The sequence below is a fragment of the Eurosta solidaginis genome, chromosome 5, assembly GCF_040869045.1.
Source record: "Eurosta solidaginis isolate ZX-2024a chromosome 5, ASM4086904v1, whole genome shotgun sequence".
In the NCBI taxonomy this organism is placed as follows: domain Eukaryota; kingdom Metazoa; phylum Arthropoda; class Insecta; order Diptera; family Tephritidae; genus Eurosta; species Eurosta solidaginis.
The window spans coordinates 182052096-182080094 of NC_090323.1; the positions used below are offsets into that span (position 1 = coordinate 182052096).

Here is a 27999-nt window from a genome sequence, read left to right on the forward strand (position 1 = left end):
TGCACCGTTTGCCAGCACAGAATACATATGCAGCCTTGGACGGTGCCACTTTCTTAGATGTTCTGGTCTTCGCGATGGAAACCCCCCGACGGGCTTCATTGCGCCATGTTGCCAGGCCGCAACCCCAAATACACCGGGTACCCCAATGCTTACACAGGGACGTCCAGTCCCAGGGCCAAAACTGCAATTGCGTCCTAGCCTTTCACAACTCAGGCGTAGTCACCCGTCTCTTACTCCGAGAGTGACGACGTCTCCCCCGCTGCACTTCAGAATTCTGCAGTTAAACTGTAATGGATTAACTGTGAGGATCACGGAGATAGTCGATTTCATAAAGCGGCACACCATCCGCATTGCTGCGATTCAAGAGACTAAGCTCACAGCAAGATCTGCTCTGCAGGCCTGTTCTGGGTATAATGTCCACAGAAAAGATCGCGAGAGCGGAAATGGAGGCGGTCTCGCGTTTATCATACACGACTCAGTGTAATATCATATATTTGATCTCGACATCGGCCGCAGGGACAATGTCGTAGAACGTCACGGCTTATCTATCCAGTGAGGCGATGTAAACCAAGAAATCATCAACATTTACACCCCAGCGGGTTAGGGGATCAGAATATACCCGCGCTAGGTATGCCTGTCGTAAGAGGCGACTAAAATACCAGATTCAAGGGGCTGGGTAGCGCAACCCTTCAGGTTGCCAGCGCAATATATAGCTTCTCCAAACCCAATTGTCAACCTCACCTATCCGCGGCGAATCATGTTTCACTAACAGAAGAGGCTCTGGCGAACCCAAGCTCCTCATGGAACTTGGGGGTGGAGAGGGAGGGAATGGCCTGAAGGTTTAATGTGGCCACATAAATCGTTCCCGGGATGGTCGGGCTAGCACCTTAATGGTGCTGTAGGTACCGGAGCGTACCGGATCTATATACGGCAAAGGACCATCACATCGATAACACTCCCCAAAGCCTTCGGGGGCAACCTTATCGCTACAACAACAACAACATCAACATCTACAACCCTCCTGTCACCTGCTGCCCCAGTGGATACCGCCCTAATATCAGCGCCTTACTCACTGGTGATAATCGCATTATCTTAGGCAGGGCCTTAGAGAGAAAATCCGGGCCCGGGACTAAACAATTTACGGGCCCCCTATAAAAAATCCACTAATACATTTGATTAACTTGAATTTTTGACGTCTCATTCATGAATCATTATTGATGGATTACATCAAAGAAATTTTTACCACATCAACTAAATGATTTTTGGACTAACAGCTGACAATAAAATTAACACAGAATATTTACTATTTATGCTATTTTATTGTAACGTAGAAATAAAATTCTCTTGTAACAGCCACATATTGTTTCAAATAAACTTTTCTAGTTATTTGGTAACATTTTAATACATTTCTGATAAATTTAATGATGATTATAAATTTTAATTATTCAAGATTTTTAGGAATAAATGATAATTGTTATTTATTATTATTTTTGGTTTTTATTGGGAAAAACTGAAAAGAAGGAAACATTTAGCATTAGCTAAGAAAGCAAATACAACACAATAGCCCAATGGTTAGGTGATTGTGATTTCAGCAGTTTGACCGCGGTTCGATCCCCGGTGAAACCTGTTGAAATAAATAAAAACATTACGAAATTGCCTAACGATGATGACGTGGCGGTTTTCGAAATGGTACCACCGCAATATGCCAGTAAATGTTTCCTTCTTTTCAGTTTTTCCCAATAAAAACCAAAAATAATAATTGAATAACAATTATCATTTATCGGTGTTAAGCTCATTAATTCTTCAAAATCTTAAGTAAAAAGTGAACACACCATTAAACATACAAACATTTAATTATTCAATATAGAAAGTTCGGATATCAAAGAGTGGCTTTACTTGCTTTTTTCTCTACAAAATTTGTATAATAATATCAAAATTTAACTGTCTTGCCAAAACGGATTAAACACAAAGCTTTTGATTCTTGAAAGGGCGCTGAAGGAACGTTCTGCAGCAGCTACAGTGACAGGTATAGTGCAAAAAATACGTAAAGCAACACAAATGTTGGGGAAAGTTGTATACAGATTTTGAACATAGAGTGCATTTAGCAATTCCAATGGTGGACAGACTTTATAAAAATTTGCTACGTCAATGTGTTTCAAGTGAATTATTTCGCATTCTTAGCTTTGAGAAACGTCCGACTTGTATTTTTCCGCAAATTTTGCTGCACTCGCCCGAACCGTAGTTCCATCCATGTCTTCGCATTGCCATAAAAAGGAAAACGTCTCGTTCAAATTTCTCATAGCTGCAAATCGTTCAGTAATGCCAGTGATTACCGAATCAACGATCACCAAGAATGTATTGTTTTTAAAATCAGACTCTGAATCATCCGTAATCATCTCATTAAATTATCTTCAGAACGTCTTTTGGGTTTTCTCTTTCGAATATTCGGAAACTTTGGCGAGATGTTTAATTGAATAGCAACTGTTTTGCATTCGTTTAAAATTGTTTCCCATTGGCTCCTGATCAACTTCAAATCAGCTAATAAGGCATCTAGATGTCGGACCTCAACATCTATGGTGGCGTCTCTAGCTTGGAGGACCACGTTTCTTTCATTAATGGTAGTCAGTATTTTGAACCAAATTGAGCAAAATCAAGGTACAATTGAACTTGTTGATGTACTTGAGAATGCCCGTAACATCGCTGTATGCTTGCGCAGTCAAAAATGTCCATCGTTTCGTTCACCAAGATATATACTTTCGGCTTTGAAAGCTAGGCCTCTTTCACCCAAAAAGAAAATAGTGTCCAAAATTCTATATAAAATTTCTTTCCACTTTTGAGTTTCAGTGATTAGCTGGTCATTGATAAGTGTATCAATTGTAGCCTCCTTTAGAATTAGATTTTGTAAGGATCGCCATTGAATATAACATTTAATGTGATCTTGAGTATTTCCGTGTGATGGGAGTTTATCGTATAGCTTCTTCCATACCTGGAATTTCGAGTATCAGAACAAATTTTAGGTCGATTTAAAGTATTGATGCTTAATAGACGACATGGTATGCAATAAAAAGCTTTTGGCGAGATTCTGTTTAACAACGAGGTAGGAAATGCCTCGTCATGACAATAACGTGGAAAAATAATAGGACACTTTTGATGACCACGACGAATTAGTTCGTTAACTTCTTCAGATCGCAAAAACTTATTATTCACGATACCGATATCCAAGTCGTTTAAATAATCTGAACTTTGATACAGAGTTGGTGGTATTGTTGGAAGACTTTTTGAAGATGAACCTTTATCAGTGTCACCACGAAAATTTTACGATTTCGGATTCATGTAAACATACATTTTTGTTTGATGTTTTTATTGTCTCCTCAGGCCAAGGCAAAAAATTATTATCAATATTCGTTGCTTTTGAAATTCGGCCTAAAATTCGCTCATGGAACAACTAAAGACTCTCCTGAATTAAAAAAAATGTCTTAGTACCTCCAAATCGCGGGCCCCTGAGAAACCCCGGGCCCGGGGAATCCCACATCCCCCCCCCCCCCCCCCCCTCTCGTCGGGCCTGATCTTAGGCGATTTCAATGCGCATCACGCTCTATGGCATTCAAACTTGCAGGCGGGCAGCAGGGGTGAGATGCTGCCCGATCAAATAGAAGAAACGACGTTCTGCACAATACACGGAGACGCCCCTACTCGTATGGTAGGAAGCTGTCACAGTTCGCCAGATATATCAATCGTGAGCGCAGCACAGCGAAGGTGATAATGTTCCGTGATGAGCATCCCTTTATACGGGACACTAGTCAGTCAGATGAAGCTTCAGCGAAACTATTAAAAAAAAGAGTTTTGAATACGCTTATTCCAGTGTTGAATACGATCATCGGGTGGGGTGTACAACTGAGCAGAAAAATGTTTGATATTTTCTTTTTATTAGTGAGCATACATAGTTTTGGATATGCTACCAACTCAGCGCCTTCTAAAATCTCACGGCTGAGGGACATTTATTAGATGCACGAAGGAAAGCCCAAGTTCTAACAGTGCAAAGTCTATAAATCAGCAAATACCGTGTATGCTATTTTTTAGGCATGTCAGCATGATTTATTTTGTAGAGTTAAAAATAAAATAGTTCAGCTTTTTAACTAAAATAAATAATTCAAGCATTGTCTTTGCTTCTGACTTCGTTCGTAGTCACATCGGTATATAGACTAAAATAAAAATCTTAAAATACACTACGTTTTTTACAGTACATACTATTCTAAATATAAGCATCATATAGAGCCTAATAATACTTGGCGTTTTCTAAACTTATTTACACAAACTAAATCACATCATTTCTTGTGCCAGGAACTAGTCCTCTCTCCCACCAAATTCTTTTCAAACATCTAATCATGCGTTTTCTTAGCTGTGCGTCTATTCTCGGCTTTACGCAAAACAGCTTCCAATTGTGATAGCAGTCCTATGGCACGGAAATTCTCAGATGACAGAGCAAACTCTTCCAAAGGTTTTATATATTCTAGAGCTTGGGCATATGAGGTTAGTTCAGTTACTGCAGTATCGGATTTACTTACACCGTTTGTTGTTGGTGCTTGTGTTGTATTACCGTTTGCGGTTAATTTCGGCGATGGTGCTGGTGTTGGCGCAGGTGTTGGTGCAGGTGTTGTTGCTGGAGTAGTATGACCATTTTGTGCCGGAACGCTATTTGGAGTGGGTGTTCGTACTATACCATTTAATTTTATTGGCTTGAATTCATGCTCGTTAGCCTCTCCGTCGCTTGTTAAATCTGTGACATTATTTGTATGACCATTTCGCACCTCAGAGACTTCATCATCACTTGGTGGACGTGGTCGTTTGGCAGGTGGAAATTGTATTGGACTACTACGATGTGCTGGTGAAGCTAATTCTTGCAATTGTTGTAGTGGTTGTAAGGGTGATTGTTGTGGCGGTGAATGTGAAGTAGGGCGTTGTGGTGGATGCGGTGTGTTATAGGGATTGTGATTGTGTTGTGTATGACGTGGATCATAGTAACCACCATACCCCTCGTAACCGCCAACACCCATACCAACGCCAACACCCATACCAACGCCAACACCCATACCAACGCCAACACCCATACCAACGCCGACGTTACCATTATTATAAGTTGGTTCTGGTTGACCATACGCGTCATAACCGATATGGCTTTGCTGTTGTTCCTTCATTGATGATGATGAAGGACCTTGTGATGAATCTTGATCATCGTCTTCCTCATATTCGCCATACTGTTGCATATAATCCATATATTGTTCGGGTAAACTTTCCAATTTAGCTACACGCTCAGCACTGGTGGGCGGAAAAAGGTTTTGCAAATCTTGTACAATATCTGGTATCCACAATGATAAACCAATCGGTTTCAACTGATTATTGGCCAGCTTTTGTGCAAAACCTGTCAAGTGTGTTTCGCGGAATCTATTAAGCCAACGATTATCGGCAATGAATGAAGTCGAACCTATGAGTTGACCCGCAGATGCCGCCTTCTCTTTAATCATACCGTGCGTTATAGATCCACGTAGCTGTGGATTCAAATTGGCGCGCACCAACCATTCATAGACGACCGCATTGATGTATGCACATTTGCGGCTACGTTCAATCTCTTCGACCATTGCTTGTTGTTCGACTGCCTTCAGATCGTTTGGCACATCTAAGCGTAGCGATGGTACGGCTGAATTTGTAAGACGTCTACCACCAATAAGATTTGGATGAAAATGTAACGCACAAACAACAGGTTTCTTGAAGGGAAGAATACGGCTGAGCGAGGCGTGACATGCTTGCTTCCATAGATTGAAGAATGGATTCTCTGGCCTTGGAAATTGGAAGAATTGTAATTGTGGACTCTGTCTGGAGTTGGACAAACATCCCACGATGCAGCAGCGCCGTATAGTTGGCATTTTCTTCTTTTTTATGGTGGCAATGGTTAACTTTTGGAAGCGATTTGGGGCACCCAAACGATTTCAGCAATTTTCAAAATCCGTTATGAACAGCTGATCTGAAAGAAAAAAGATACAACAAATCGATGAGGATGACAAATAAAAATAGCAGGGAAAAATTTAACAGCGTGATGTATGACAAGCTATCAGTGTTGCCAGAAAATTTTGGAACTTATAACTAAATTAAATAACAAAGATTGCTAAAGGGGTTTTCTTTACTTTAGATCAAAACTGCTAAAATTCGTCGTAAAATATCGGAAGTTGTGTCAAAAGACACAGACCTAAGAATCCGAAAGCGGAAATTAAAAATTTGTATATGTGTCAAAGGAAATTTTCAAAAAAAACGAAAGATGACCCTGTACCGCTCCGAAACGGGGGTGGGATCCACCAACACAAATCACACAGAAGATTGCGCATTCACGAGTTCAAAATTGCTTCGTTCTGCGCAACTACGTCACACGTGACTGCTTCAGCGAATAAGAGATAGAAAAAAAACAAGAGCTAAAGGAAAATGACGTAAAAACTGCCCATAAAAACAGCTGATCTTTTGTTTACATGCGCAATGCGCAATCTTGTGTGCATTGGAAACTTTACCAAGTAGCGCAACTAACAGCTGATCGCTCAAAATTTGCACACACACACAAACATCACTAATGGCCATATTGCGGAAATCTTAGGGAAATTGAAGTTAAATTTTTAAACAGACATAAAATGTTAATATAGCATCTAGGACACCTTAGTTGCAGTAATTGAGAGAAAATGTTTGCTTATACTCAAGTATTTAATTATTTTTTCTAAATTTATCTTTAATATTGATGCAATGATTGAAGTTAAAGCCTTCCGCGATTTACAACCAGATTGACTGAATTTTGTGTGTGTTAGTGCAGTCGGGTGGCTTCGTGACACGTATTTGTTGTCGGCTACACGTTGATGAAAATCAAAAATTTTTGATTTTTTCATTTGACGCTAGCTTATTTGATAGTCGCGGGGTGTGATTGACAAAACGCAGTGTTGTATTTAGTTTGTGTCGACCTTCAAAATGAACAAGTGCGCGGAAGAACAGCAATTCATATTAAAATTTATTGAAAATTATCAATGTTTAGCAGCTTTATGGAATGTAAAGCTTTTATTATTATTTAATAAAATTTTTATTAATTTTTTTATTATTTAATAAAACTGCTGTAGTTGCAAGTAAAAAAAAGTCATCATCCGATGACGGCATATTCACGTCCGAACGCTACGGTTTCTTACATAGTGTACAAGTACAAGTGTGTTGACTTATCTGTCAAGCATTCTGACAGGCACTCGCTGGATTCGGCATGACAGCGAATTCAAAATGGATACCATTACCGAATGCGCCGAATGATTGAAAAATTAAAAAAGTCGAGACGATTGGTAGGCAAAAATGTTGTCGTTGAGACCAAAAATGCGACTCTAGACCTAAGATTTCCATCAGGTGAGCGAGGCTGTTTGTAGTTTTGACGTTTATCGCTTAGTGAACACACTTGTATAGGTACACTATGGTTTCTTAATGCAAATGTTGGTTGATGGCTTTTTATTTGATAGTCGCGGGGCAAGCGTCAAAAACCCGACACGCACACATACAAAACCTCAGTCAATCTGGTTGTAAATCGCGGAAGGCTTTTATATTAATCCAAAGCAACTCTGCTTTTCCTACTGTTCTTCATTCCACTCCATTCGAGTGTCTTTCACTGAATTTGAGTGCCTTCCACTCTATTCGCAACATAACCTCGATTTAAGCTGCATAACTATATAGTAAACAATGCTTGTGTGTGATTTGTGATCCACCACAAATCACAAATACAAGATTGCGCATTGCGCATGTAAACAAAAGATCAACCGTTTTTTATGGGCAATTTTACGTCATTTTCCTTTAGCTTTTATTTTTTCTCTCTTTCTTTCATTCGCTCAAGCAGTCAGTGTGACGTAGATGCGCAGAACGAAGCAATTTTGAACTCGTAAATACGCAATCTTCTATGTGTGATTTGTGGGTGGGATCCATAGTATTCTTGCGCAGAACATCTTTCTGTAAAATTAACCTGGGCAGGTCAAACATCGGTTAAGAGATCAAAACTTTATCCGCCCGAAACACTTGCTCACAAATTTTTCGGTGTATACACAAAAATCATCGAAATTACAAGAACCACAAATTAAAATTTCAGTTTTCTTTATCGGATTCGTGGTTCTGGGTCCTGAACGCGTATTTTAACACCCCTTCCGATATTTTTCGACCAGTCTTAGCAATTGTGAGATAAAGTAAATAATTACAAAAAAAAAGTTGTGTCATGTAATATTTGAAAAAAATTTTAAGTATATATGTATGTGTATTGGATTAGAACAGTAAAAAAATATTATTGCGAATAATTAATACTTATTACAAAATTGTATTGAATGACATTTAGAAGTAGAATAGAAGTAGAAATAATGAAGGCAAATAAACAACCGCTGTGATACTGAATGCTTATAGCAGCGGCGCCTAAACGTTGCCGATGAAGGAATTTAGCAGTTCCCGAAATGGATCTATACAACGAGCTTTGGCTGTTGTCTAAATTTTTTCTTTTCTTCTATTCTAATTTAAAATTTTTTCAATTAAGAAAAAATATATCATAACAATAATAATGATAAAATAATTATTGTTAGGCCTTGAGCTCGATTCAAACTCGCGATCTTACAAATCAGTAGGCCGATATAGCAACAAAAATTATAATTTTTTAATTTTTTTTTATTGTTAGTTAAACGAATGAAATGTTGATAAGACTTCGAGGCTTAGCAGCCTGGCCTTCAGCAGATGAATTTAACGTAGCAATTAGAAAATTTTATAAAAAGAACACATATCGTACGATGTGGATTGAAATTTAATTCGTCTATCTATGTACAAATGTGGGTACCTTAAATACCATTTTTTACACAAAATCATCTGTTTATTTCTGATTTTTTTTTAGATGTAACACTGAAGCTTCAAGTGATTCCTCCAAGAGAAGTCATGTTAGGAAGTATATGAAATACACAAAACGATTTAAAAACTCATGGCTTAAAGAAGACTGTTTTAAAAATTGGCTTCAACCTGTTGATAGCAATCGTTTTAACGCAAAATGTACTCTTTGTGACAAAGTCTTATCCTGCGACAAATATAGACTTAAAAAACATTCTGAAACAGTATGGCACAAAAGGCATGAGCATGTGCAATTGTATGGAATATTTTGGAAACAAGCAACAAAAAAGCAGATTATTGATAAATTAAGTGCAAATTAAATCTAGAATTATTAGCATGTAAGCCTTTGACTTGAAAAAAAAAAAAAACAAATAAAAAATTTGAAAAATCAAAGCATTTGTATTTTATAAAATAAATTTAAGTGGGAATTTATCATAAAAATAGTTAAAAAGTGTAAGTTATCAAAACAATTGGTTAGGAGAAACATTTCGGAAGTGGAATATTTGAAAAAGGCATTGAAATGCTTCAATACTAACCGTGAAGACGCGAAGCTGCGTTCTTGGCAAGTTTTGATATGATACATATTATTAAATACACTTTCAATATAGAAAAAAATAACTACAAAGTTATACCACTTTTAAAAAGCCTCAATATTTATTACTTTCCCTGTAAAATTTTCACTTATTTATTTAAGGCTTTTTTGAGTTATGTTCAATATTCGAATATGTCTTCTGAAAACCAGCCAAAACTGCGTTTTTTTTTTTCAAAAAGTGTTATATTTCATATGAAAAAAATTACCGATAAACGTTTCTTCCTTCCTTGAATGAGGGAAATACCAAAATTGCCAGCAACCGCGATTTTAGTAGCCGGAAGTATAAATAAATTATTGGGTTGACAAGACAATTTAATAAAAATATGAACCATAGACATAGACAATTTTTACAAAGCGAAAAAACATCGCTAAAAATTTACTGAATATTTTTACAGTGAGAATAAAAGAAGGTTTGTTAAGCTTTTACATCCATATTGCAGGAACAAATCTTAGGTTTGCTGTATTCTGTAAGATTTTTCAGGTGTTGCCATTGACCAATTTCAGCGCAAAATTTGTATTATTACTATAATTTTAAAATTTTTTTATTATTTAAAACAATGAAATGTTGATAAGACTTCGAGGCTTACCACCCTAGCCTTCAGCAGATGAATTTAATGTAGCAATTAGAACATTTTATAAAAAGAAAAACATATCGTACGATGAGGATTGAAATTTAATTCGAATTTTTTTTTATAAATCGGATTAGGAGATCTTAGGCTAGTGTTAATTTGTGTTGGCTTGTATTGAATAATTTTTCAAGTACGATACAATTTTAATTGATTAACTCAATAAGATCCGGATTTCAGTGCGAGTTAAAACTCCACTTGCCACATAAAAATTTAATGTTTAACTCACTTTGGACAAAATGTAAGTTAAAGGCACGAAGATAGGCGCAGAATTCTATTACTTCATTCGTCAAAGCAAATCTGTGAAATGACAATTTGAAAAATCTTTGCAATGCTCCCACTCTTTGAGCAGGTTGAAAATTACTTATTCTATAAAACCCTTATATATTGAATAATACCAACGCAGAAATCTATATACAGATGTGGGTACCTTAAATACCATTTTTTTAAAAAACCATCTGTTTATTTCTGATTTTTTTTTTTAGATGTAACACTGAAGCTTCAAGTGATTCCACCGAGAGTGGTGATGCTACGAAGTATACGAAAAAAACAAAACGATTTAAAAACTCATGGCTTAGAGAAGACTGTTTTAAAAATTGGCTTCAACCTGTTGATTGCAATCGTTTTCAAGCAAAATGTACGGTTTGTGACAAAGTTTTATCCTGCGGCAAATCTGAACTTAAAAGACATTCGGAAACAGTATGGCACAGAAGGCGTGAGCAAATGCAATTGTATGGGACTATTTTGGAGACAAGCAAAAAAAAAGAAGATTATTGATAAATTAAGTGCAAATTAAATCTAGAATTATTAGCATTTAAGCCTTTGACTTGAAAATAAATTATTTAAAAAATTTGAAAAATCAAAGCATTTGTATTTTATAAAACAAATTTAAATGGAAATGTATCATAAAAATTGTCAAAAAGTGTAAGTTATCAAAATAATTGGTTAGGAGAAAAATTTCGGAAGTGGAATATTTGAAAAAGGCATTGAAATGCTTCAATACTAACCGTGAAGACGCGAAGCTGCGTTCTTGGCAAGTTTTGATATGATACATATTATTAAATACACTTTCAATAAAGCAAAAAATAACTACAAAGTTATACCACTTTTAAAAAGCCTGTATGCATTGAATAAGAAAATAAAATATTTATTACTTCCCCTGTAAAACTTTCACTTATTTATTTAAGGCTTTTGTGAGTTATGTTCAATATTCGAATATGTCTTCTGAAAACCAGCCAAAACTGCGTTTTTTTTTCAAAAAGTGTTATATTTCATATGAATAAAATTACCGATAAACGTTTCTTCTAGTTTCCTTGAGTGAGGGAAATACCAAAATTGCAAGCAACCGCGATTTTAGTAGCCGTAAGTATAAATAAATTATTGGGTTGACAAGACAATTTAATAAAAATATGAACCATAGACATAGACAATTTTTACATAGCGAAAAAACATCGCTAAAAATTTACTGAATATTTTTACAATGAGAATAAAAGAAGGTTTGTTAAGCTTTTACATCCATATTGCAGGAACAAATCTTAGGTTTGCTGTATTCTGTAAGATTTTTCAGGTGTTGCCATTGACCAATTTCAGCGCAAAATTTGTATTATTACTATAATTTTAAAATTTTTTTATTATTTAAAACAATGAAATGTTGATAAGACTTCGAGGCTTACCACCCTAGCCTTCAGCAGATGAATTTAATGTAGCAATTAGAACATTTTATAAAAAGAAAAACATATCGTACGATGAGGATTGAAATTTAATTCGAATTTTTTTTTATAAATCGGATTAGGAGATCTTAGGCTAGTGTTAATTTGTGTTGGCTTGTATTGAATAATTTTTCAAGTACGATACAATTTTAATTGATTAACTCAATAAGATCCGGATTTCAGTGCGAGTTAAAACTCCACTTGCCACATAAAAATTTAATGTTTAACTCACTTTGGACAAAATGTAAGTTAAAGGCACGAAGATAGGCGCAGAATTACTTCATTTGTCAAAGCAAATCTGTGAAATGACAATTTGAAAAATCTTTGCAATGCTCCCACTCTTTGAGCAGGTTGAAAATTACTTATTCTATAAAACCCTTATATATTGAATAATACCAACGCAGAAATCTATATACAGATGTGGGTACCTTAAACACCATTTTTTTAAAAAAACCATCTGTTTATTTCTGATTTTTTTTTTAGATGTAACACTGAAGATTCAAGTGATTCCACCGAGAGTGGTGATGCTACTAAGTATACGAAATACACAAAACGATTTAAAAACTCATGGCTTAGAGAAGACTGTTTTAAAAATTGGCTTCAACCTATTGATTGCAATCGTTTTCAAGCAAAATGTACGGTTTGTGACAAAATCTTATCCTGCGACAAATATAGACTTAAAAGACATTCGGAAACAGTATCGCACAGAAGGCGTGAGCAAATGCAATTGTATGGGACTATTTTGGAGACAAGCAAAAAAAAAGCAGATTATTGATAAATTAAGTGCAAATTAAATCTAGAATTATTAGCATTTAAGCCTTTGACTTGAAAATAAATTATTTAAAAAATTTGAAAAATCAAAGCATTTGTATTTTATAAAACAAATTTAAATGGAAATGTATCATAAAAATTGTCAAAAAGTGTAAGTTATCAAAATAATTGGTTAGGAGAAACATTTCGGAAGTGGAATATTTGAAAAAGGCATTGAAATGCTTCAATACTAACCGTGAAGACGCGAAGCTGCGTTCTTGGCAAGTTTTGATATGATACATATTATTAAATACACTTTCAATAAAGAAAAAAATAACTACAAAGTTATACCACTTTTAAAAAGCCTCTATGTATTGAATAAGAAAATAAAATATTTATTACTTTCCCTGTAAAATTTTCACTTATTTATTTAAGGCTTTTTTGAGTTATGTTCAATATTCGAATATGTCTTCTTAAAACCAGCCAAAACTGCGTTTTTTTTTCAAAAAGTGTTATATTTCATATGAATAAAATTACCGATAAACGTTTCTTCTAGTTTCCTTGAATGAGGGAAATGCCAAAATTGCAAGCAACCGCGATTTTAGTAGCCGTAAGTATAAATAAATTATTGGGTTCACAAGACAATTTAATAAAAATATGAACCATAGACATAGACAATTTTTACATAGCGAAAAAACATCGCTAAAAATTTACTGAATATTTTTACAGTGAGAATAAAAGAAGGTTTGTTAAGCTTTTACATCCATATTGCAGGAACAAATCTTAGGTTTGCTGTATTCTGTAAGATTTTTCAGGTGTTGCCATTGACCAATTTCAGCGCAAAATTTGTATTATTATTATAATTTAAAATTTTTTTTATTATTTAAAACAATGAAATGTTGATAAGACTTCGAGGCTTACCACCCTAGCCTTCAGCAGATGAATTTAATGTAGCAATTAGAACATTTTATAAAAAGAAAAACATATCGTACGATGTGGATTGAAATTTAATTCGAATTTTTTTTTATAAATCGGATTAGGAGATCTTAGGCTAGTGTTAATTTGTGTTGGCTTGTATTGAATAATTTTTAAAGTACGATACAATTTTAATTGATTAACTCAATAAGGTTCGGATTTCAGTGCGAGTTAAAACTCCACTTGCCACATAAAATGTTGAACTCACTTTGGACAAAACGTAAGTTAAAGGCACGAAGATAGCGCAGAATTCTATTACTTCATTCGTCAAAGCAAATCTCTGAAATGACAATTTGAAACATTTTTGCAATGCTCCCACTCTTTGAGCAGGTTGAAAATTACTTATTCTATAAAACCCTTATATATTGAATAATACCAACGCAGAAATCTATGTACAGATGTGGGTACCTTAAATACCATTTTTTTAAAAAACCATCTGTTTATTTCTGATTTTGTTTTTTTTTAGATGTAACACTGAAGCTTCAAGTGATTCCACCGAGAGTGGTGATGCTACTAAGTATACGAAATACACAAAACGATTTAAAAACTCATGGCTTAGAGAAGACTGTTTTAAAAATTGGCTTCAACCTGTTGATAGCAGTCGTTTTCAAGCAAAATGTACGGTTTGTGACAAAGTTTTATCCTGCGGCAAATCTGAACTTAAAAAACATTCGAAAACATTATGGCACAGAAGGCGCGAGCAAATGCAATTGTATGGGACTATTTTGGAGACAAGCAAAAAAAGCAGATTATTGATAAATTAAGTGCAAATTAAATCTAGAATTATTAGCATGTAAGCCTTTGACTTGAAAATAAATTATTTAAAAAATTTGAAAAATCAAAGCATTTGCATTTTATAAAACAAATTTAAATGGAAATTTATCATAAAAATTGTCAAAAAGTGTAAGTTATCAAAATAATTGCTTAGGAGAAACATTTCAGAAGTGGAATATTTGAAAAAGGCATTGAAATGCTTCAATACTAACCGTGAAGACGCGAAGCTGCGTTCTTGGCAAGTTTTGATATGATACATATTATTAAATACACTTTCACTAAAAAAAAAAAGAAACTACAAAGTTATACCACTTTTAAAAAGCCTGCATGTATTGAATAAGAAAATAAAATATTTATTACTTCCCCTGTAAAATTTTCACTTATTTATTTAAGGCTTTTGTGAATGATGTTCAATATTCGAATATGTCTTCTGAAAACCAGCCAAAACTGCGTTTTTTTTTTTCAAAAAGTGTTATATTTAGTATGAAAAACACCGATAAACGATTCTTCTAGTGTTTCCTTGAATGAGGGGAATAAAAACGATCTTAGAAGTTGTTTTGCAGACAAAGCACGAAACATTGGTTTAAATTACAAAACTTTGAACTGATCTTGTTTCGTTAAGTTTTGAATAAAAATTACTATATGTATTTGTTTCTTTTTTTTGCTTATTTATGTACAGGTGTAATTTTTTCCTTTCGCAATGCTTTTGCACCTTTTAACAAAAATATTTCGATATTTTCAAAACAAATTTGAATGTGTTTGACTATCCCGATTTTGCTGGAGTTACGCTATCGAAGGCCACTTTTACTTTTCTTCTCCTACGGGCTGGTGCTCAAGGCTGCTTAAAAAGCTCTTTAGTTTCGACATGCTTAATACGCTTAGCCAGAAGATGCCTTAGGCGCTTACAGCCGGCCCCGCTTATCCGAGCATGCTGTACAACCACAGTCTGATCAGGTCTCGCTGAAAAGAGCCTCAGTTCATCTTTAGGAACAAAAATGTATCCTGTGAAATCTCAACAACAGTAATTTTCACATCACGCGGGGGACTATTCGGCCCCGGGAAGCTAGTGGCGATAACTAATTCGTGTGTGCAAGGCAAAACGTTCCCATCAAAGACACCCGACTGCGCCATAAATAACCAAATTCCAAACACCCACCTAAAGCCTTGCGGTCGTACCGTGAGAGGCTTGTAACTCCGATTATCTATTTGAACATGATTTTAGAATACTTCCCTAAACTATACTGGTAACTCATAAAATCGAACAGAAGGCACATTTTTTAAAGAGGACAGATTGTATAGAAATCAAAATCAAATAAGTATTGGGGTATTTGAAAAGGTTCTTCCTGCCCTGAATGAATAAAATTCACAAACTAATGGGCGAAAAAGTGTGTCATGCACTGAATGGGGCAAGATGATGTACTTGTATAAAATGTATCGAATTGAAATTTGAACAAAATCGGCGGAGTGGTTTCGGAATTCGAAAGCTACATATGACGAATTTCATATCAAAACCGATATGCGTTGAACCCGACCTCCTCAGATTTTGATAAAATTTTGTATAGAGGTACACTTTACCTATACAAGGACAACCTTATTTTTAGAAATTCCTATTTTTATAAAATTGTGGGCGGGACAAGGTGTCAAAGTTGTGAAAAATGCGTGAAAAATGACGGTAATAGGTACTTTTGAGCTGTGATTACTACAGAATGGCTCAATCGATTTCCAAGATCGTAGTATTCAAATCGGCTTTCGAAAATGTACACTGTAAACATTTTTATTACACTGGAAACAATTTTTAATTTTTTATTTTTTTTTTAGATTTAATATAATATTGGTATATACAATTTTGAACATAGCTTGGAGGCTGTAGTGTAAGCCAACAAATTACGCAAATACGGTAACAATCAATGTTGGAAACTGCTGAAAAATATATAGCGTAGTAGCGACTACCTCACAGTTTACATCGAGTAAATGCCAAAAAAATAACGAGTGACGGCTCTTATTGTATTTATCCTCTTTGTTTGAACCACAGGTCACTCGCAAACAAACTTGACCGATATACACCTGCGAGTACAACATCCAACATCATTATATGATCGTCAATACGATACGGTACGGGATGATGAAGACATATCCAGGTACATAGTATGTCAAGAGAGTTTCACTTACCTGTGGTTCAAATAGCTCACAACTTTTGTATTGTCCAAATGGCCTTTATTAAAGTACAATAACACTACTATTGCACGACAGATAGCGTACTTAATTCAAAACTGATTGTAGCGCGTCTACTATTGCTGCCTTTTATACTCTTTGATTTCCTCGTTGCATCTTCTAGGCGCTTCTGTTCTTGAATCTACTAGTTGGTTATCTGCTATAATTATAACTACAGATGTACGTGTATAGCTCTCATATGCGCATGTGTTTGTGAGCGACACTTCCACAATTATAATTGCATATTCAGATAAGACATCTGCATGTGTTTGTGCGTTGCTTCTCCGCTGCTTGTACGTACATATGTATGTGTAGACATAATGATTGAATTATTGATGTGCATCAAGTCACTCCTTAGCATCGGCTTTGAGATGGCAGTACCCCTTAGTGTTGCAAATATTCGTAAGAATATTGTCTTGAAGAATATCTTAATAAAAAAAATTTGATATAAGTATGTACATATTTTTTCTAAACTTCATGATTGAAAAAATGTGTGATTGTGAAAAAAATAAGATTTTCAAGGAAAAGTAAAATTTTAAGAAGTATAAAGTTCATTATTCAGACAACAAATATGGTCAGAAATGATTCAAAAAAGCTGAATTAAAAATTATTATAAATTTTTGATCACCTAAAGTAAACACATTTGATAAAAATATGATACCAAAAAGTGATCGAAATATGCTTTTCAGTTTTTGATCATCAAAAGTATTCATATTTAATTATTTCCAATTGTTTTTGTTTTTATCGGCCTATTGATAAATGACTCAAGGTTCGATTCGAGCTCAAAGCCAGAACAATAATTTTTTTTCTAATGATAATTATTGTTATTTTTTAATTTTTCTAAATTTGAAAAATTGTATTTTGTTTTTGGAATAGTAAGTAGAAAATTTTTCAGACAACCTGCCATAGCTGCGCAGAAAAAATAACAATAATTATCATTAGAAAAAAATTATTGTTCTGGCCTTGAGATTGAATCGAACCTTGAATCATTTAATTATTTCTTTTGTTCAATTATATGATAACTCATTATTTAGTCAGAAAGCGTAATCAAATTGTATTTATATGAAGGAAAATTTTAAATTTAATTATCTAAATGCTGAGTGGGATCAAGTCGCATGCAAAAATCCCAATCAAAACGATTGAAATATGTTCACGAATATGATTAGAAAATGACTGTGAAAATCATTCAAATATTACTCTAAAACAATTAAAGCTTAATTTTACAATGGTATCAAATATGACCAAAAAGCGTTTCGAAATATGAATCATAAATGATTATTCAAGAATGATCACATTATCATTAGAAAAAAATTATTGTTCTGGCCTTGAGATTGAATCGAACCTTGAATCATTTAATTATTTCTTTTGTTCAATTATATGATAACTCATTATTTAGTCAGAAAGCGTAATCAAATTGTATTTATATGAAGGAAAATTTTAAATTTAATTATCTAAATGCTGAGTGGGATCAAGTCGCATGCAAAAATCTCAATCAAAACGATTGAAATATGTTCACGAATATGATTAGAAAATGACTGTGAAAATCATTCAAATATTACTCTAAAACAATTAAAGCTTAATTTTACAATGGTATCAAATATGACCAAAAAGCGTTTCGAAATATGAATCATAAATGATTATTCAAGAATGATCACATTATCATTAGAAAAAAATTATTGTTCTGGCCTTGAGATTGAATCGAACCTTGAATCATTTAATTATTTCTTTTGTTCAATTATATGATAACTCATTATTTAGTCAGAAAGCGTAATCAAATTGTATTTATATGAAGGAAAATTTTAAATTTAATTATCTAAATGCTGAGTGGGATCAAGTCGCATGCAAAAATCCCAATCAAAACGATTGAAATATGTTCACGAATATGATTAGAAAATGACTGTGAAAATCATTCAAATATTACTCTAAAACAATTAAAGCTTAATTTTACAATGGTATCAAATATGATCAAAAAGCGTTTCGAAATATGAATCATAAATGATTATTCAAGAATGATCACATTTATGGTACATTTTTCTCCCGACGATACATTAATTTTCGAACAGAAAATGCTTTTAAATTTGAACGTTTTTAATCATCTTGGGGTATGATATTTGAATATTGTTTGATCAAAATTTTCAAAAAATGCTGGCTGGGTTCAGATAAATGCACAAAAATCAGCGGAAAATGTGTCCTTATACAAAGACCCATTTTTGCTGAACTTTGAGTGATAAAATTTTGTCTAAGAAATCGTAAGAAAATTTATTATGAATTCCACGAGAGTAAATGCTTAGCTTGATTTTTATTTAGCATCAGAACTAAAACTAACCAAATTTCCTTAATTAGCACATATTTATACTTAATAAGTAATTATTGAGCTAGATGCAAAGGGACCGTGTTGACAAATCACAAAATTGCGCCACTTTGAGGTTCGAACGTTCCATGTGTTGACGGGAGAATCATACCTGATTAGGCCACTTTACATAGCTTCGGTCCTTTGCATAAGTAAACAAAAAAATCAGACAACTTTGTAGGTAGCTGGTAGTTCGTGTGTTTCTACAAATTCCCTCGTTGAGTGAGGGTTCAGGTTGTAATTTTGAGGTGCCTTTTATTTAGGTACATCTTGTATGTGTTGTATAAAAAAATTAAAAATTAAACATTTTTTCCAGTGTAATAAAAATTTTTACAGTGTACATTTTCGAAAGCCGATTTGAATACCATTCCAATAGTACCAAGATCTTGGAAATCGGTTGAGCCATTCCATAGTAATCACAGCTCAAAAGTAGCATGATAACAAAATATAAAGAGATGCATTTACTTAAAAATTAAAAATTAAAAAAAAGAAAAAAATACGCCATTTTAGTTTTTGGATATGTTATATATATTAAATAGACCTTTCAAAAAAAAATTCTTTTATTTTAAAACGCTTGGCCTTTGAAGTTTTTTCCAAGTTTAAAATAAAATTTTTGAAAAAAAATTTGTTTCAGTGTAATACAAATTTTTTAGAGTGTATATTTTCAAAAGCTGATCCGAATACCTTTCCAATGTTACGAAGATCTTTGAAATCGGTTGAGCTATTCCGTAGTTATCACAGCTCAAAAGTACCTATTACCGTCGTTTTTCACGAATTTTTTACAACTTTGACACCTTGCCACGCCCACATTTTTTCAAAAATGGAATTTCTAAATGAGGTTGTGCTTGTATAGGTAAAGTGTACCTCTATGCAAAATTTAATTAAAATCCGAGGGGTCGTGTGCCTTTTTTTATAGGTTTTGATATGAAATTCATTATATCTATCCGCATTCGGGATAGTTCAAGATGACCAAAGTACTTTTATTACTCAGTCTGCGTCTGCGCATAGAGGCGGTGCATCTACAAATACTTTTAACCCTTCAGGCACTTGCGACTGGCAAGGTGAAGGTACGACACTTGAGAAGGCGCGCTCAAAAGCACTTGTCTGCACTGAGAAGTCAATAATATCCTTAGAGTGTAAATGTTTTTCAAAAATTTGCGAAGAATCGCCTTGCGCCAGACCACAGATCTTTTTCCACCGGCATCAACTAACAAACTCCGCAAACAGACAAGGCGTCAATGTTCTCGGTCTCTTCACTTCTTTTTGCGATTACGCCACAAATACTCAAATTTTCGCTAATTGTGTGCACATAGGACCGTTAGACTCCATTTTAAATATATGTGACCTGGAATCATGAAAGGAACCTATTGTGCGAAAACAAGTTTTCGAGAAAAGCGCGTTTAAAATTTTTGTTTAGCTTGACTCAGTGTAACAGCCGGCCGTTGTGAACGAATTTTGTAATTAAAATTTAAGTAATTTCCCGATAAGCTACAAGCTAGAAACTTGGAATATAGTTCAGAACCCGATGACAATGCAATAATAAAAAAAAACTCCGATAGGTGGCGCATGAATTGAAATATTTCAAAAAATCGTTTTTGTGGTCCGATTTGACTTTAACTGCGGTTTGTTCCATTGGAAAGAGCGTTAAATTTTCTATAAGAATCACTCAAAAAGTGAACAACGGTCTTTTTGCACATTAGGTCCCTTTCATGATTTCATGTCATATATATGTATAATTTCCGTAGCTCAGCGCTATATATTTGAACATAGTTTTTAAAAAAAAAAAACAATTTTATGTTAAATTCTAAAAAATTTTGAAATCAAATGGTTAAATATTTTTTAATTAGGCGCAAAAACTTCTACTAATTTATTTTGGTCTTATAGCATGGTTCAATTATATGGTTGGCTCATCTCATCAGCTGATTTTATTTATTTCATTGCATGGCCGATGGGATTGTCAAAAGGATATGGCAAACTCAAAATGAAACCAACACATTGGCAACATTTTCTTACACATACAAAAACTGCTAAGTTTTATGTTTCCGTTCGCACCAACATCAATACACAGACTTTGACAATTTGAACAGACATATTTTGTTATTGTACAGATGAGCCAACCATATAGTTGAACCATGGTCTTATAGAGAAAATTTTGAAACCATTTTTGAAATCCCCAATCATATCTACATATGTATGTATGTAAATATTTCTTTTTCCTAGAGGGTATCCAAGCGTCCCATAGATATTCCTATAATTTTAGGTATTTGATAGTCGGAACAATGTAATAACAAGGTACCCATTCATAGTTACATACATATGTCATGGAAGAATGTGTACATATATAGCTACTATATGCATAAGCATTGAAACCCCCAAAGTTGACATTTCCGCTGTGACGGTAGATGCTTCCCTTTTCCGCTATACAACTATAAATATCATGTGACCATAAAAATCGATTGCATCAAAATTGAGCTTTTAAAAAATATTTTCTCCTTATAAATGGGCTTTGCATAAGTATGCGTACTGTCTTACAAAGTTTCTCTGACCCGATTTAAACCCCTATTCATGTGCTTCTAAGTACAGCGCTTGATTACATTTTGAGAAGTCTCAAACCAGTCCACAGGTAGCGATACTCGTTTCAGTTTCAGTTTTATGTATTTCATCATTACCACAGGTCGTTTACTCTATTCATCATACTACATAAGGCGCATTCGTGTTGACTCAGACGCTTTTGCTTGGGACCGAGGTGATTCAAGCAGTTTTTATTCTTTTGTTTTTTCTTTGGTGTACGGTCGGATTAATTGTAGCAACGAAGATTGCCTAAAATGTTGGAAACCAGGTTGGTGGTTGGTAAGTAAAAACAAAAAACACAGAGCTCTTTGTATTGGCGCATGCATATATGTAGGTAGTTAGGTATGTAAGATGTAAGTTAATAGTCATGACGTGCTGGGTATTCTGGGAATGGAATCATGCAGAGCTCTCGACAACTCGATTCAATTTAGCTCATGCATGTATGGAGTATGAGTCTCGGTATGGCGTTGTTTTTTTATAAATAACTTACCTATTACTCGTGCTTTTTGATAATGATGCGCCATTTTCGAGTTTTTCTAAGGCGTTGAGTTACAGCTCGAGGCTGTGGAATTTATATATACATAGGTGGGTATACAAGTAGAAGTGTCGGTACATACTCTTATATAATTTTATATTTATTCATATAACCATTTGGTCGCAATTATTCCAGCATAGCTAAAAGCGAACTAAGCTCAAGCTGTAGCTTTACTTTTTTACTTTACCCATCTTTTGCCTCTGCGTCCCCTTTAATGTACATACATACATACCTCTATACCAACATTGCATAGAGCAGAAGATTATACTTTGTACATTAAATCTTTCTTTACTTCAAAGTCATTCATCTAATTCCCATGATTTGTTGGCTGATGTGGGTTCGAATAGTTTGACGGGCTCCATACACCAAATGTGGCTATTCTAACGTTTAGGTGCAAAGTTGTTGGTATATTAATCAGATTCTTTTATATATGTATATTGTTTTTATGCCTATGTGAATAAACAGATGCCTATCCGCTTTCTGTATTCATGACTTCTGAGATGGTTTCTTTAGATGGTCTATTGCAAACGAATCACGTAGTCCCGCCTGTTTTGCCGGAGCAGCTGGTATATGTATGCATCATTGACAGACATGCATACATACTTTCCTAAATACATTGTATAAGAAGGTATACAATCTGTACTATAATTTTTAAAAATCTTTAGTTGCCACAATTTCAAAAAAGTTTTAATCTGAGAGAGAATAAAGTATCACCCTTTTATTCTTTGCTCATTGCTGACCTAAGCATTCTAAAAACACATATTTATTTTACACAGCATCAGATTAAGAATTCTGGGGCCTGGGCCCCTATACACTTTTTTCGAGTCGACCAAAGCCATGCAGCCAGATTCCAATAATCGGCATAACCTAAATGCAAAAATATGCAAAAATGCCAAAGCAAATGTACTGTCAGAAATTCGGGAGAGTGTGATTCTATCCATGTTCCAATGGACAGTGATCCCGGTAAAAATTTAACATGCAAATGTTAAATGTACTGTCAAAAACAGCTGTTGTGGGTGTTGTAGTGATAAGAACACTCCCCGAAGGCCTTGTGGAGCGTTATCGATGTTGATGATCCTTTGCCGGATGCAGATCCGGTATGTTCTGGTAACAAGCACCATTAAGGTACTAGCCCGACCATCTCGGGAACGATTTGGTATGACCACATGAAACCTTCTAGGCTATGCCGCCTTCCCATCCCCTAGATCCATGAGGAATTTGGGGTCGCTAGAGCCTCGGCTGTTAAGGACACAGTATTCGCTACGGGTTGGTGAGGCTGACAATTGGGTTGGAGAAACTACATATATATTGCGCTGGCAACCCCTTCAAAAGGTTGTGCTACACAACCTCTTGAATCAATTTGGTATTTTAGTCGCCTCTTACGACAGGGATACTTGCCGCGCGTATACGCTAAGCCCCCTAACCTACTGGGTTGGCAAAAAAAAAACAGTTGATTACTTTCAGGTCATATAATTGTTATGATCAAATATCTTTGAGTACCCATATAAATCTCATTACAAATCATTCAAACTTTCTATTTTTCAAAATTTTTCAAAAAATGTAGGTGCTATTCATATGTAATAGTTGAAAGTAAAAGTAACAAGTTCTAAAAAGGTAAACGTTTCCTCAAAGGTTCCCAGCTCTGAAAAATTGAAGGTTTTGTTTATAGGTTCCAAAAAGGTAATCGGTTAAACCGGTTCGATAGAAGTAACTGGGGTTCCCAAGAAGTTATTAGCCCAAAAATTCCGGTCTGAGTGTGAAAGCTTTAAAATTATAACAGAAAAGGAACGAAAAGGAAAGGAAAAGAAAGGAAGTGGAGGGGAAAGGAAAGACAGGAAAAGCAATAAAAGGAGAGGAAGGGAAAAAACGAGAAATGAAAGGAAAACTAAGGAAAGGTAAGAAATGAAAGGAAATCGATATCAGACAGCGTTATCTCAATTACGTGTTTCTTTTCGATGTTTCATTTGTATGCTGTTTATTCCAGTTTTTCTTTTTTTTCATTATTTTTTTTAAATTACTTGCTTGCTGCAATAGAGCTAAACTAATCTGGTTTTATATTTCACCTCTGTTTACCGGGAACTTATTTATGTACCCTATGTCACGTAATTTTGTGTGTTGAATTCAATTTTCTATTGATTTTCTACATGCTTGTACATTTTTAATAAGTTTTACACGGTTTATATACGGTCGAAGTAGCGATAAAGTCAGCCGATTTGTAAAAATTTAAATCAAAAATTAAAAACATTTTTAGAAGCGAATGGTAAATAAATAAAATTAACAAAAAAAATGTATATAAAGGTAAAAAAACAAATCATTTTTATTATTAAGATAATTCAAAAATTATATAACTAAATAAAGAAATTATAAGAGTGAGGTAAGTAAGGCTTAAGTTAAGAATTATGTATTTTTTCTTAAAAATTTTAGTAAAAAGTACCATTAAATGAATATAAATTTTATAGAAAATAGTTTAAATAATATATCTACTATAGCAAACAATATCGGCTTGGGAAGAAATTGCCTAGAGGGTTAAATGTGGTCATATCAAATCGTTCCTGTTTCTTACCGTAACGTACCGGATCTATATCCGGCAAATTACCATCAACATTGATAATACTCCCCAAAACCTTCGGGAAGTGTCCATATCGCTACAAAAACAATAACAAAACAACAGCAGCAACATACAGCAATGTAATGCAGATTATCAAAATGTTATTGTTTATATGTAACTCACAAATGCCCACCAAAAATGTGTTACTTATATACATAAAGGTTATTTTATTTGATAAAAGTGCTATTATTACATGTACATACGTTCTACTACAGAGAGTTTGAGGAGATACAGACGAGTTATCGAAAACATGTCGATTTGTTATGCAAAATTTATTGATTTATTATCGAAATTTATCGATTTTTTATCTAAAAATTACCGATTTTTCATCAAAAAACTATCGCAAAGCTATCAATCTGTTTTCAAAAAAATATCGCGTAGTTATCAATTTAAAAAAATCGATACATTTTTATAATAAATCGACAATTTATCTGATTTATACCTCGTAAAATATGGCGTTAAAGAACGTATATTGCATACAACTGGAGGAATAGGTTATAAACATGTTAATCAAACGAAACAACTTTTATATATACATATGTACATATATAGGAAATAAATTTTTTGGTCGGGAATTGGGTATGTAGCATACATGTATGTAAATATATATTATAAATTTGACCACTTTAGACTAACAAATCGATATTTTTTCAATAACACATCCATTACTTTTTAATAATAAAACGATTTCACGTTGATGATTCGCCTACAATAAACCGATAATTCTTCGATAACAGTTGTTATCGATAGCAAGTAGATAACAAGTCGGTAACAAACTAATAACAAGCTGAATACAAGTCTATAATAATAACAGCCCTATAGCTTCTCATATTCATAAATTAAATTTTCCAAACCCTGCCAAAATGATTCTAAAATATAGTCACTGGTAAAATATCGAAATTATATCGAAATGGTTTCAAAACAGAAAACATAACAAAAAAGTTTCTAAATAATTCCCCAAAAACCAGCAATTATTCCAATAATGGTTTCGGAAATAGCTCATGGCTGAACACAAAATAATAAAAAACCGCCATATTATAATTTTCTTGGTTCATATTTTGAGGGATAACAATTATTTGCAGGCTCGGATAATATAATATCAAGTTTAAATTATGTAAACAGAGCAGACGAGAGATTTACCTTACCCAAAACCTACTTCGGTCGCAAAATACCAAATACAACGATTTCAGTGAGTGTGATCTTGAAAGTCAGCTGTCAGTTTTACACTGGTTCCGATATCGGTGCTAATTTTGACAAAGCCAATTTTTAAGTTCCTATTCTGGTTACGGAAAACTTCTTTCAGTAACATCCCTATTACTGTAAGTATAAATCTGATCTACAATCTAGAGCTGAAAAAACATCGATATTCGCGCTATCGATTGTTTTTGATAAAATCCAGTAACGTATTTTATTGATACTAAAGATTATCATTTATTTTCTAGAGTCAAATTAAATACGAATCGATAGCGCTTATAGCTTGTAAATAGTATCGATAGTATATCGTATAGCTACAAAACTATCGATAGTTTAATTTTTGGAAAACCATCGATTTTTCTGTCAATAGTGAGTTTTTCAGGAAAAGGTCTTGCATTTTTCGAAGAGAATTTTTTCTTCTAATTTTTATTGGATTGGCTGATTCGTACCAAATTTTGACAGCGTTTAAATAACGATACGAGATAATTACAAACGCAAAGAAAATTACAACTTTGTCTCCTGTGCGATATCCTTAAGTCGTCTCCAACTAAAATATATATGTGATATTTTTGACTCTTGTACTACCATGTCAAGTGGTGAAACTAAGGAATTCCCATTATCTGGTTTATAAGAACCACCCTAATGTAGGTATATTTTAAACACATTTTGTTCAGAGTTGAATTTACAATACGACAGTATACGATGATAGTGAAAACTATCGATAATATTTTGTAAACTATAGTAAAATATCGAATAGCGCCATTATCGATAGTTTTCCAACTCTGGTTTATCGCAGTACTTTACACATTTCAAATGCTAACATGATTTTTTGCTGGGTAAGTATGTATATGACAACCTACATTTACAAATATATATATATATTCACTCATTATCACTTACATATTTACAAGTGTACATATGTACAAAAAAATTCACTTATAAATGATAATTACCTTATGCACACAATTACAAATTCTCAAGACCCCACTGCGCGTCAGTCTCGTTTACAATTGGTGCCTACCGAATATTCCACACGAGTGCAATACTGTCTCTCAGAGCGCTCTCTTTCGAATACAATTTCGACGATATGATAATGGTTCTATTTATTTTCTGTAGTTGGAGGAACTGTATATCCGGTTGATAGACCCCAATCAGTATAATTTTATAGATGTATATGTTTGTATATATGTATGTATGGTAAACTGGTATACACTTAATGACGCCTCGGTTTTGTGACCTTAGTGGATGATATATATATTTTTCTCTTTAATTAGGTATTTGCAAAAATTGTTTTCAACAGTTTTTTGAAACCCTTTATTCAGCGAGTTATTATTTATAGCAAATATTTATTATAATAGCATCTATGCAAATATTTTTGTAGATATGTACATATGTATAGTCTCACATGTGCTTATTATTGTTTATCGTATGTCACATTCGAAAATCTCTTTTATCCAGTAAAGCGCGCGCACACAACTTTTTTCATTTCAAATTCAAAAATCTATGTGCAAAAATGTTTTTTTCTTCATTATTCAACTCCCAGCAATCATCAAAGAGTTCACAAAACAATATTTGAAACAAACACAAATCACTGCAGATGCGAGAGTAGAGAACCAATAACTAACTGTTCTTTGATTGTCTCTGTATAGTTGTACAATAAATTCAAGTCAAGAGTCTTCTAGTGCAATTTTGCCTGCTAGAGAGATGTACACAAACAAACAAACAACACACCGTGGTATGTTCAACGTTGTTGCCGTTATTGAGTTAAAACACAAACGTTCAACGCAACTGCTCAGCACTAAATGAAACATTCATTCGTCCGACTTGGTGGTCGAGGTCTCGTGCGCCCCAAAATAATACTCGTTTTTTCCATCCGCGCATATAGGCGAAAATCCTCCAAGCACACAATGGCCCGGCATCTGTAATGAATCGTTTTGGTCGTTAGAGTCGTCAGTTGTAGGTATATTTATATATACGTACAACAACAACTATATACAATGTGCGGAGGCACACATACCCTCAAACACTTGCATGTGCGCCGCACACATAACAACACAAACTTGGAATGAATAACTGAATGGATGGATGGATCAATGGTTAGTTGGGATGGTAGAGGTTGGTTGATTGTTCGTTGGTTTGTAGCTTGTGTGTTTTGAATGCTTGGTTACTGGGGACGCTTAGAGGTATGTAG

At 34.1% G+C, this 27999-nt stretch overlaps 2 protein-coding genes across 8 annotated transcripts in view; one reads left to right on the forward strand and one right to left on the reverse strand.

Annotated features, from left to right (window-relative positions):
- Positions 1–14365, forward strand: part of LOC137251703 (proteoglycan 4-like) — a 42709-nt gene extending 28344 nt beyond the window's left edge. Inside the window, exons 3-4 of one of the 5 annotated variants that reach the window (XR_010953316.1) lie at positions 8714–8861; positions 8924–9018. Coding sequence is in view for 4 of the 5 variants with exons in the window: in XM_067786485.1 (XP_067642586.1) it covers positions 8924–9233 (310 nt within the window). In the remaining variant the exon portion in view is untranslated. Of the gene's footprint in view, positions 1–8713; positions 8862–8923; positions 9307–10616; positions 12283–12323; positions 13191–14031 lie in introns of those variants that run through there. The other 4 variants (XM_067786486.1, XM_067786487.1, XM_067786488.1 and 1 more) reach the window with 4 other exon arrangements.
- Positions 4068–27923, reverse strand: LOC137251704 (uncharacterized). Of its 3 annotated transcripts, none has more exons than XM_067786490.1 (3): positions 26762–27923; positions 16735–16977; positions 4068–6019 (listed from the first exon to the last, which is right to left on the reverse strand). In XM_067786490.1, exon 3 carries the CDS (start codon positions 5919–5921, stop codon positions 4380–4382), a length of 1542 nt encoding a protein of 513 aa, XP_067642591.1. In that variant the 5' UTR covers positions 5922–6019; positions 16735–16977; positions 26762–27923; the 3' UTR covers positions 4068–4379. The 3 variants fall into 3 exon arrangements, with proteins under 3 accessions (XP_067642591.1, XP_067642592.1, XP_067642590.1); XM_067786491.1 differs by lacking the exon at positions 16735–16977 and having other exon boundaries at positions 26762–27045; positions 27214–27922; XM_067786489.1 differs by lacking the exon at positions 16735–16977 and having other exon boundaries at positions 26762–27922.
- Positions 27924–27999: the final 76 nt, after the last annotated feature.

Coding starts and splice junctions, on each gene's coding strand:
- LOC137251704 (XM_067786490.1), bottom strand. CDS start 5,921: ATGCCAACTATACGGCGCTGCTGCATCGTGGGATGTTTGTCCAACTCC.